Here is a 12,595-nt window from a genome sequence, read left to right on the forward strand (position 1 = left end):
TGTGTGTGTGTGAAGGAAGCAGTGTTCGGTAGGTGCACTGTGTGTGTATGCTCTGTAGATGTGTGTGTGTGTGTGTGTGTGTGTGTGTGTGTGTGAAGGAAGCAGTGTTCGGTAGGTGCACTGTGTGTCTGTGTGTGTATGCTCTGTAGATGTGTGTGTGTGTGCGTCTCTGTGTGTGAAGGAAGCAGTGTTCGGTAGGTGCACTGTGTGTCTGTGTGTGTATGCTCTGTAGATGTGTGTGTGTGTGTGTGTGTGTGAAGGAAGCAGTGTTCGGTAGGTGCACTGTGTGTCTGTGTGTGTATGCTCTGTAGATGTGTGTGTGTGTGTGTGTGTGAAGGAAGCAGTGTTCGGTAGGTGCACTGTGTGTCTGTGTGTGTATGCTCTGTAGATGTGTGTGTGTGTGTGTGTGCGCGCGTGTCTGTGTGTGAAGGAAGCAGTGTTTGGTAGGGATGACGAGTGCGTGTGTGTGTGGAGGGAGCCTGAGCTGAGAGGAGAGCCGCAGCCTGTGTCCTGTATCCTGACAGATCCAGACTGGTGATAAGGCAGCTGGGGAGCTTCCTGCTCAGAGCGCACACTGCAGGCTCTCCCGCTGGGGGGGAGGAGGCCGGACAGGGGCTGGGTTTGGGCTGTGTTTTTTTTCCCATGCTTGAAGCTGCCTTGAAGTGTCACATCTGGAGTGAAAGCGAAGAGAAAGTTATTCGAGCCGAAGCGCCACCAGTCCCGAGGGAGGGGCCAGGCTTGGGGGAAGCAGATTCTGAAGGGGCTTGGAAGCCAGAAGACCAGCGCTGGGCACGAAGGCGAGCAAATGGCTCTGATCCCAGCCGGACCCTCGTTCCTCCTGTTTGTCGTCCTCTCGGGCCGGGTCTCCCTGGGCACTGCCTCCAGCGAGGGCAGTGCTGAGGACAGCGAGAGCGAGCAGCAGTGGCAGCAAACCCTGCTGCCCGTCCCCAAGGTAAGGCGTGCACATCTGCCCAGGACTCTGTAAATGTGATGGTTGCTCCGTGGCCGGAGACTTAGGGAGTGTCCGGAGCAGAAACCCCCATTCATTGCTCCTGCTGGACAGGGAGGCTCAGAGCTCGCAGGACCCTCTGGGCTGTCAGGACGGCAGCCTCTCTGCTGCTCTTGGCAGCCTTGTAACTGGACCGGCAGAAGGAATTAGGGCAGGGATGAAGCTGGGGGCTTAGGAGACCGTCACAAAGGAAAGGGAATTCTGCTGGCGAGGAGAGGGGACGGGAGGCTGACAGTCCCTCTCCCTTCTCTGCCCCCTTGCTGGTGGCGATGACAGCTTGCCAGCACCGCTCTTAATTCTGATCGGCAGCTGGACCGTTGCGCCCCAGGACCCCAGCAGACCACTAATTTTAATTCCAAAAATGAGTTCTAGCTTTTCCTGTCCATGACATTCGTCATGGAAAGGCTGAACAGGAAGGAAGAAAAAAAAGAACGAGGCAGTGTGAAGTCTGGAACAGAGGAAAAGGAGACCGTGAGGGGGAGGGAGAGGGAAGAAGAAGAGGAAGTGGGAAGGAAAGGAGGGAGAGAGAAAGAAAGAAAGGGGGAGAGGGAGGAGGAAGACAGAGGGGAGAAAGAAAAAGAGGGAAGAGAAAGGCAAAGAATGAGAGAAGAGAGACTGAAGAGAGGGGAGAAATGAGGAAGAAAAAGATGGAGGAGATAGAGAAAATGGGGATAAGGGAGGATGGGGAGGATGGGGAGGGAAAAGGGGGAAAGAAAGATTGAGAAGAAGGAAGAGAATGGAAAAGTGAGGGGGAGAGAAAGAAAGAATACTAGGGAGAAAGAGAAATAGGGAAGAGAAGAAGCAGAAGAGAAAAAAGAAAGATGGAGAGGGAGAAAAGAAAGGAGAACACAGAGAAAGAAAGAAGAGGAGGAGAAGTGGAAGAGAAATGAAGAGAAAGATGAGAAGGGGAAAGAAAAATGAACACTGAAGGAGAAAGAAAAAGAGGGGAAAGGAGGGGAAACTGAAGCAAAAGGAAGAGAGAAAGATGTAAAGCGGGAAGAGAAAGAAGAACAATAAGGGAGAAAGAAAAAAGGGAAGAGAAGAGGAAAAGGATGAGAAGGGGAGAGAGAAAGATGGTAGGAAGAGAGGTGGAAAGTGAGAGGGAAAGAAAGAAGACTGAGGGAGAAAGAAAAAGAGGGAGAAAGAGGGAGAGGCAGAAACAAAAGAGGGAGGGAGGGAAAGGGGAGGAGGCAGGAGAAGGAGGGAAGAGGGAGGTTGTGAAGAAGGCAGAGGGAGGAGGGAGAGAAATGGACAGTAACACAAAACACCAGAAAGACCTCACTCAGCTCCTATGTAACAAACCTATCCTACCAGCCCAGCACTAACACCCAGAACTCAAACTACAACCCAGCATTAACACCCGGAACTCAGACAACTGCAACCCAGCACTAACATCCAGAACTCAAACTACAACCCAGCACTAACACCCGGAACTCAAACTGCAACCCAGCACTAACACCCGGAACTCAGACAATTGCAACCCAGCACTAACATCCAGAACTCAAACTACAACCCAGCACTAACACCCAGAACTCAGACAACTGCAACCCAGCACTAACACCCGGAACTCAAACTGTAACCCAGCACTAACATCCAGAACTCAAACTGTAACCCAGCACTAACACCCAGAACTCAGACAACTGCAACCCAGCACTAACACCCGGAACTCAAACTGTAACCCAGCACTAACATCCAGAACTCAAACTGTAACCCAGCACTAACACCCAGAATTCAAACTGTAACCCAGCACTAACATCCAGAATTCAAACTGTAACCCAGCACTAACATCCGGAACTCAAACTGTAACCCAGCACTAACACCCGGAATTCAAACTGTAACCCAGCACTAACACCCAGAATTCAAACTGCAACCCAGCACTAACACCTGGAACTCAGACAACTGCAACCCAGCACTAACACCCGGAACTCAAACTGTAACCCAGCACTAACATCCAGAATTCAAACTGCAACCCAGCACTAACACCCGGAACTCAAACTGTAACCCAGCACTAACACCTGAAACTCAAACAACTGCAACCCAGCACTAACACCTGGAATTCAAACAACTGCAACCCAGCACCAACACCTGGAACTCAAACAACTGCAACCCAGCACTAACATCTAAAACTCAAACTGTAACCCAGCACTAACTGCTGGAAATCAAACAACTGTAACCCAGCACTAACACCCAGAACTCAAACTGCAACCCAGCACTAACACCTGGAACTCAAATACAACTCAGAACTAACACCTGGAACTCAAACTATAACCCAGCACTAACACCCAGAACTCAAAGAACTGTACCCCAGCACTAACACCCGGAACTCAAACTGTAACCCAGCACCATCACCTGGAACTCAAACAACTGAAACCCATCACTAACACCCGGAACTCAAACTACAACTCCACCCTATCACCCAGAACTCAAACTGCAACCCAGCACTAACACCTGGAACTCAAATAACTACAACTTAGCACTAACACCCAAAACTCAAACTATAACCCAGCACTATTACCTGGAACTCAAACTACACCCAGAACTAACACCTGGTACTCAAACAACTATAGCCCATCACTAACACCCAGAACTGAAACTACAATCCAGCATTAACACCCAGAACTCAAACAATTGCAACCCAGCACTAACACCCAGAACTCAAACAACTGCAACTCAATACTAATACCCAGAACTCAAACTACAACCTAGCACTAACACCCGGAGCTCAAACTGAAACCCAACACTAATACCTGGAACTCAAACAACTGTAAGCCAGCACTAACACCCAAAACTGAAACTGTAACCCAGCACTAACATCTGAAACTCAAGCAACTGCAACCCAGCACTAACATCCAAAACTCAAACTACAACCCAGCACTTACACCCGAAACCCAAACTACAACCCAGTATTTACACCCAAAACTCATAGCACAACCCAGCACTTACACCTGAAACTCAAACTACAACCCAGCAATAACACCCAGAACTCAAAAAACTGTAACCCAGCACTAACACCTGGAACTCAAACAACTGTAACCCAGCACTAACACCTGGAACTCAAACTACAACCCAGCAATAACACCCAGAACTCAAACAACTGTAACCCAGCACTAACACCTGGAACTCAAACTACAAACCAGCACTTACACCTGAAACTCAAACTACAACCCGACATACAAAAAGATGGCAATGCAAATATTGTAATCTTCCCAGAACACCAATACATCTCCTACTGAGAGGAACAAATTGGAAAACAAAACAAGTTGAACTGTTACAGATTCCTAACAGAAAATACACACCAGCAGAATATACCTCATCTCCGTCACATAGAAACATAACAGTAGAAACAGAGCATACTGTGTCTGTTCATTCACACAATTACTCAGCTCTACAATCTATTCCAACCCCTCAGAGAGCCCCTGTGCTTATGCCATTCTTTCTTAAGTCCAGATACTGCTTTTGTCTCCACCTCCTCCACTGGGAGGCTGTTCCACACATCCACTACCCTCTCTGTAAAGAAATATTTCCTAAGATTACTCCTGAGTCTACCCCCTTTCACTCTCATCCCATGACCCCTTGTGCTAGAGCCTCCTTTCCATTGAAAAAGACTCCCCTTCTGTGCATGGAAACCTTTGAGATATTTGAATGTCTCTATCATATCTTAAACCTTAGACCATTCATAAGAACATAAGAAATTGCCATGCTGGGTCAGACCAAGGATCCATCAAGCCCAGCATCCTGTTTCCAACAGAGGTCAAACCAGGCCACAAGAACCTGGCAAGTACCCAAACACCAAGAAGATCCCATGCTACTGATGCGATTAAAAGCAGTGGCTATTAGCTAAACTTGATTAATAGCAGTTAATGGACTTCTCCTGCAAGAACTTATCCAAACCTTTTTTGAACGCAGCTACACTAACTGCACTAACCACATCCTCTGGCACCCCCTTGCGCGCGCCGACCCCAGATTTTATAACATGTGCGTGGCTGGGCGCGCATGTTATAAAATCGGGCGTAGATTTGTTCGCTCCGGGTTGCGCAAACAAATCTACACCCGTGCATAAGTTTAAAAATCTGGCCCTATGTATAGTGCTCTGCCTTGATCCAACTCTCTGGTCACCCAATCAAAGAAATTGATCAGATTAATCTGATGAGATCTACTTTTGGTAAAACCCTGTTGCCTCAGATCTTGCAACCCATTGGATTCCAGAAGCAGCAGTATGTTCTGTTATATCAGCGACTCCATTAGTTTGCTCACCACAGAGGTCAGACTAACTGCCCTGTAGTTCCCAGCCTCCTCCTCACTTCCACTTTTATGAATAGAAACCACATCCGTCCTTTTCCAGATCTCTGGGACTACTCAAGACTCTAAGAAAGCATTGCAAAGGTCACCAGCAGAGCTGCCAGGACATCTCTAAGTTCCCTTTGTACCCTCGGATGTATCCCATCCGGCCCCATCGCCTTATCTACTTTAAGTTTAGTTAGCTTCTCATGAACACACTGCTCTGAGAATCGATGGAGGTTTACCTCACTGCCAGTCTTATTTGTGTTTGCCTTATGTGGTCCAGCTCCCCTGAAGAGAAATATTTGTTAAGCAATTTTGCTTTTTCCTCATCAGTCTCTACATATTCCTCCTCTTCACTTCTGAGTCTTACAATACCACATTTGCACTTCCTTCAATCCCTAATATATGTAAAAAAAAAGTCTTGTCCCCCAGTTTTACCATGTTTGCTATCTTTACTTCTATTTGAATTTTTGCATTCCTGACTACCTTCCCAGCTTCTCTTAGCTTTTCCAGATATCGTCGCCTGTCGTCCTCTGTTTGTGATCTCTTGTAGTTTATGAATGCAAACCTTTTCTCCCTTTCCTTTTCAGTGACTTCTTTAGAAAACCACAGCAGTCTCTATTTCCTCTTCCCTTTACTTTCCTAACAGAAAGGTTAGTTGCCCTTATATCATCTCCTTTTGGTTTTGCCCACTGCCCTTCTACTTCCCCTAGATTTTCTCATCCAGCTAACGACTCCTTGAGATACTCCGCCACTTTAACAAAGTTAGTTCTCCTGAAGTCTAGGACCCTCGCCTTAGAATTAATCTTCTTGTTTTGCATTCTAATATTGAACCACACCATCCGGTGATCACTCTTCCCCAGATGATCATGCACTGCAATATAAGAGATTCTGACCCTGTTGGTAAGCACCAGGCCCAGTATTGCCCAATCCTGTGTGGGTTTTGTTATCAGTTGACAGAAAAGTTCTCTTTGCAGAGTATCCAAGATCTCTCGGCTTCTCAAAGCACCACAGTTGTAATGTCCCAGTCAGCATCCAACAGATGTTGATTGGCACATCCCAAATAAAAAAAACCAGACAGACCCTCACCAAATGCAGGATAAGTGTAAGTGATCAGAGACCAGAAATAGAATGATGCAGATGAACTGGAAACCCCAAGAAGCCCGACTCTGCATGCAGTGCAACACCAGAGAAATAGAAACAGAAATGCATTTTCTCCTGTTCTGTGCAAAATACAAAGAGATCAGACATACACATTTCCCAGGGCTGAGACAGAAAATACAAGACTTCCCACAACAGAATGAGCGGGGAAAACTATTCATAATTCTGAGGAAAAAGGAACGCGCAGCGAGAGCAGCAAAATATGTCTTATCCTGCCAGCAATCTAGAGATGTAACCTGAGCAGGGACAATCTGGACCTGCACCAGAACCTGAAACCTGTCCCTGATATTGTACTTTATTAGAATTATGAGTGGTTTGTAATTATAATTCTGTATATTAATTTTAGAATGCCAGTAAAGTGATCAGAAACCTGAGAGAACGAGAATGCTGTTCTCAGAGGCAGATTGGCTTTTCGGGGATTTGGGCTTAAAAACATAAGAACATAAGAAAATGGCATACTAGGGTCAGACAAAGGGTCAATCAAGCCCAGCATCCTGTTTCCAACAGTGGCCAATTCAGGCCACAAGAACCTGGCAAGTACCCAAAAACTAAGTCTGTCCCCTGCTACTGTGGCTAGTGATAGCAGGGCCATTTTCTAAGCCAAATTGATTAATAGCAGTTAATAGTCTTCTCCTCAAGAACTTATCCAAACCTTTTTTAAACCCAGCTACACTAACTGTACTAACCACATCATCTGGCAACAAATTCCAGAGCTTAATTGTGCATTAAGTGAAATATTATTTTCTCCAATTAGTTTTAAATGTGTTACATACTAACTTCATGGAGTGCCCCCTAGTCCTTCTATTATCTGAAAGAGTAAATTATTACCTGGCAGCCCACCCATTCTCCTGCGCCTCCTGTGCCTGGCTCCCCCATCACCACCAATGTAAGCAAAAAATATCTTTTTTTAACTTATGTCAGTGAGTGACTGAACTGTGTGAGAGGGAGTGTATATGTGAGCTAGCATATGTACTTGTGACTGTGTGTAAAAGCAAGTGTGTATAAGAGTGTGTCAGTGTGCATGGGTATGAGCAAGTATGTATCTGTCAGCATTCGTGTGAGCATGTGTATGCATGAATGAGTGTGAGCAAGAATGTGTGTTAGCATGTGGGAGAGCGAGTGTATGTGAGAGTGTATTGTGCACAGGAGTGAGCAAGCACATGTGTTTCTATCAGAATGTCTGTGAACGTGTGCATGTTTTTCTGTAAGCATGTGTGAGAGCAAGTGTGTGAGAGACTGTCAGGGTGCATGTGTGAGAGCAAACATATGTGAGAGCATGTAAGTGTACATAGGTGTGAACAAGTGTGTTATGTCAGTGTGCATGGGTGTAATCAAGCACCTGTGTGCATGGGTGTGAGCATGTGAGTGTATATCTGTAAACTTGTGTGAGAGCGAGTGTAAGACTGTCATTGTGTGAGAGCATGTGTATGAGCAAGCGTGCGTGTGTCTATGTGTGTGTATGTGCATGAGCGAGAATGTGTGAGTGTGCGAGTGCACGACTATGAATGTCGCAGTGTGGATGGATGTGAGTGAGCATGTGTGTATCTGTGAATGTGCGTATGAGCACATGTGTCTGTGAGTGAGCATGTCAGCAAGAGTGTGTGTGTGTCTGTGAAAATGTGTGAGAGCAAATGAATATAATAATGTGTCACTGAGCATGGGTATGAGTGTGTCTGTGTCTCTGTTTGAATATAAGCGAGCGTGTGAAACTGAGTGTCCATGAACGATTGTGAGTGTGTGTCTGTAAGTGATCATGTGTGTCTGAGCGAGAGTGTGTTTGTGTCTTTGAATGACCATGTGAGTGAGAATGTATATATGGGTATCTGTGAGCATGTGTGAGAACAAGCATGTATGAAAAGGGTGTCAGTGTGCGTGAGTGTGAGCATGTGTGTGTGTGTGTGTGTGTGTTTGTGAGCGAGTGTGTGAGCAAGCATGTGTGTTTCTATGAGCATGCATGTGAGCAAGTGTATGTGTACAGGAGAGAGAGAAAAGGAAGTCTCTGCATTTCCCCTATCCCCGACTAATCCATGAGAATCTCAGGTTGTCTAGATTCAAAAGTTCCCAGGTACAGAGAGTAGGAATTTTTAATTCTTATTAATTTTAACTATTATTTGCTGTGTCTGCTGTTTGGAAATATTTATTGACATTTGGGAACTTTCAAAAATGTTTATGTGAGTTTTTATTTATTAGATATTGATATTATTCATCAGCTGTTTTGAGATATTTATTCTTTTTATTAGTATGGTTTTGCTATTATGATTGATATTTTATATTTCTTGATTTTATTATTTGATATTTTATGAGGAATGGTGATGTTTCTGTTTTTCCATTGTTGCACTGCATACAGTCTGGCATATTGTGGTTTTTGTCTGCACATTTCTGTTTTAATTTAAAAGTCTCTTTATTCTGTATTTGGTGCGGGTCTATGTGTTCTGCATGTGTGATATAGGTGCAGTATTCTGCTAGAGTGTAGTGTCTTTTTAGGGATCTGCACAATCTGGCTTATTCTCTTTTCCTGGTAGGAGGCATATTGGTGTTTTGGGGCCTGGTATAATATTTGCAGTGTTGCCTTTTCATAGGTATGGTTGTTACTGTTTGTGTACTAGCAGTTAGTGCTGTTTTGTTATGGGAGGTCAGTATATTGTAATTGTAATTCACATTACTCAAGGCTTTTTGAAGGCCTGTCCACACTCAGCTTGTGTTACAATAGGCCGAGAAGTGGAGGCAAGCTATTGTCACAGAAAGAGAGGGTCAGTTTGAGTATTTGGCACCTTAGGCAAACCTTCGGTCATACACCCTCACCCCCAGCTTACCTACTGGTGGGAGCTACAGTACAGCTCTCCCTCCTACCAAGAGCAGTGGCTCCAACACAGTGTTCCCTTCTTTGAGACAGCATCCCTCTGGGAACAGTGTTATCAAGATTTTGCTGCCCCCAAAACTTCGGCACTCTAGGTAACCACCTAGGTTGCCTAATGGAAGCACTGGCCCTGGAGTCAGGAGGTTGTGCCTCTGCAGTGTAAGTGAAGCTTCTGTCTCAGGTGGAGGGACTGAGCTCTGAGAGGAGCAGTTGCTTTGGAACCAGTGAGTCTGCTGGAGAGTGGGAATGGAAAAAGGAGGGGGCTGCTGCAGTCTGGGGAAGGGCTGGCTGTAAGCAAAACCTTTTACATAATGATGCAGCAGTGATGGAGTGGGGGCACTCATTGAGTGAGCACATGAGCAGCAGCACAACAGCAGAATGTGTATGTGTGTGTGCATGTGTGCGTCTGGCAGCTGGTTCGAGAGCTGATTGGCTGACAAGAGATTTTAAAACAAGGCCAGGAATCCAGGCTATATCTATATCTATATATGAGAGAATTAGCCAAATTTTTCGTAAGAGGGCCAATCAATTGAATGGATGGAAATAGAACTACAGCTCAGTTTTCTCACCTGAAGTCTAGAGTATTGTATTTAGTTATATAGGAAAAATGTGAAATTTATGTTGGAGATATTTTGGCTCAGTTCACTTTGGGCCGTATTTTAAATGCCCTGCGCGCCGGAGCGCCTATTTTGCATAGGCTGCCGGCGTGCGCAGAGCCCCGGGACGTGCGTAAGACCCGGGGCTTTGTAAAAGGGGCGTGTTGGGGGCGTGTCCTAAATGACTCGGCGTTGCGGGGGCGTGATGCGGCGTTGTGGGGGCGTGGCGCGACATTGCAGGGCGGGCCTGGGGGCGTGGTGCCGGGCCAGGGGCATGGTCAAGACCTCCGGACCAGCCCCCGGGTCGGGTGATGGCGCGCCAGCAGCTCGCTGGTGTGCGCAGATTTACGTCTGCTTTTAGCAGGCATAAATCGTGCAACCAAGGTAAGGGGGGGGGGTTTAGATAGGGCCAGGAGGGTGGGTTAGGTAGGGGAAGGGAGGGGAAGGTGGGGGGAGGGCGAAGGAAAGTTCCCTCCAAGGCCGCTCCGAAATCGAAGCGGCCTCGGAGGGAACAGGCAGCGCGCGCTGGGCTCGGCACGCGCAGGTTGCACAAATGTGCACCCCCTTGCGTGCGCCGACCCCGGATTTTATAAGATACGCGCGTATCTTATAAAATCCAGCATACTTTTGTTCGCGCCTGGTGCGCAAACAAAAGTATGTGCTCGCGCAAAATTATAAAATCTACCCCATTATGCACCTGTCAAAGTTTGGCTTGACGTGCTTTCCGGAGCTGTTGAAGCATATGCTACACAGAAAGTATATGAGGGAGCCAGACAGGTGATGTGTGGGCTGGTTTTTGAAAGTATCCTTGGGTTGATACTATCAACTTGATAGTTTTCTACAATCTGCCCCTGCTTCACACTCACACATACACACAACTTTGAAGTTAAGATTCAGTGCCAAAAAAGTGCACAGTCATTTACTTGAAAATATCTATGCGAGCGGTACATGTAAGGAGGTGAATAACTGATGGACACGGATCAGGAGATAGACCTGGGGTGAGAGTATCTGATGAGTTCAAGGCAATGAAGCAGTGTAACATGGTGGTGGCCGGAAGCAGAGAGATGCTGGGCTGCATACAGAGAGGCAATGCCCTCAAGGAAAAGGAAGGGATAATGCCTCTGCACCGGGCATTGATGAAATTTCACCTCCTAACCAGAAGCCATATTCAAAAAGGATAGAAAACAGCTAGATGCTTTTCAGAGAAAGGCAAAAAACTGCTGCAGGATCTGCATCACAAGCTCTATAAAAAAGAGAATGAAGGACAGGAGGGACTTTTAAATACCTGAAAGGTATTAAAAATACACTAGAAATAAACATTTTCCAATGGAAAGGAAGGTGTAGAACTAGAGGTCATGATATGAAGCTTCAAAAGGAAGACTCAGGAATAGCATCAGGAAATATTGTTTCACAGAGAGGATGGTAGATGCATGGAATACCCACCCAGAAGAGGTGGTGAGGATAAAAACAGTAACAAAATTCAGTAGGGCGTGGGATAAACACAAAGGATCCCTGGAGAGAGAAAAAATGAAAATTAAATACTGAAGTAAGATGTGGTAACATTTCTGTAAGGGATAACCTGCATGGAGCAGCAATTACAATCCTACACAGAAGGTGAGGGGTTAACCTGCATGGAGCGGCAGTTACAGCCCTAAACAGAAGCTGAGGGGGTGACCTGCATGGAGCAGCAGTTACAACCCTAAACAGAAGGTGAGGGGGTAACCTGCATGGAGCAGCAGTTACAACCCTAAACAGAAGGGGAGGGGGTGACCTGCATGGAGCAGCAGTTACAGCCCTAAACAGAAGGTGAGGGGGTAACCTCCATGGAGCAGCAGTTAGAATCCTAAACAGAAGGTGAGGGGGTAACCTGCATGGAGCGGCAGTTACAATCCTAAACAGAAGGGGAGGGAGTAACCTGCATGGAGCAACAGTTACAACCCTAAACAGAAGGTGAGGGGGTAACCTGCATGGAGCAGCAGTTAGAATCCTAAACAGAAGGTGAGGGGGTAACCTGCATGGAGCAGCAGTTAGAATCCTAAACAGAAGGTGAGGGGGTAACCTGCATGGAGCGGCAGTTACAATCCTAAATAGAAGGTGAGGGGGTGACCTGCATGGAGCAGCAGTTACAACCCTAAACAGAAGGTGAGGGGGTAACCTGCATGGAGCAGCAGTTACAACCCTAAACAGAAGGGGAGGGGGTAACCTGCATGGAGCAACAGTTACAATCCTAAACAGAAGGGGAGGGGGTAACCTGCATGGAGCGGCAGTTACAATCCTAAACAGAAGGGGAGGGGGTAACCTGCATGGAGCAGCAGTTACAACCCTAAACAGAAGGGGAGGGGGTAACCTGCATGGAGCAACAGTTACAACCCTAAACAGAAGGGGAGGGGGTGACCTGCATGGAGCAGCAGTTACAACCCTAAACAGAAGGGGAGGGGGTAACCTGCATGGAGCAACAGTTACAGCCCTAAACAGAAGGGGAGGGGGTGACCTGCATGGAGCAGCAGTTACAACCCTAAACAGAAGGGGAGGGGGTAACCTGCATGGAGCGGCAGTTACAGCCCTAAACAGAAGCTGAGGGGGTGACCTGCATGGAGCAGCAGTTAGAATCCTAAACAGAAGGTGAGGGGGTAACCTGCATGGAGCAGCAGTTACAACCCTAAACAGAAGGGGAGGGGGTAACCTGCATGG

General features: G+C 46.7%; 1 protein-coding gene across 3 annotated transcripts in view; it reads left to right on the forward strand.

Moving 5' to 3' along the window:
* Positions 1–605: 605 nt before the first annotated feature.
* Positions 606–12,595, forward strand: part of LAMA4 (laminin subunit alpha 4) — a 222,748-nt gene continuing 210,758 nt past the window's right edge. For all 3 annotated transcript variants that reach the window (XM_029595241.1, XM_029595243.1, XM_029595242.1), the window contains exon 1: positions 606–952. In XM_029595241.1, coding sequence (XP_029451101.1) covers positions 806–952 — 147 coding nt within the window. In that variant the 5' untranslated portion in view covers positions 606–805. The remainder of the gene's footprint in view (positions 953–12,595) is intronic.

This window comes from Rhinatrema bivittatum, chromosome 3 (assembly GCF_901001135.1).
Source record: "Rhinatrema bivittatum chromosome 3, aRhiBiv1.1, whole genome shotgun sequence".
Classification (NCBI taxonomy): Eukaryota; Metazoa; Chordata; class Amphibia; order Gymnophiona; family Rhinatrematidae; genus Rhinatrema; species Rhinatrema bivittatum.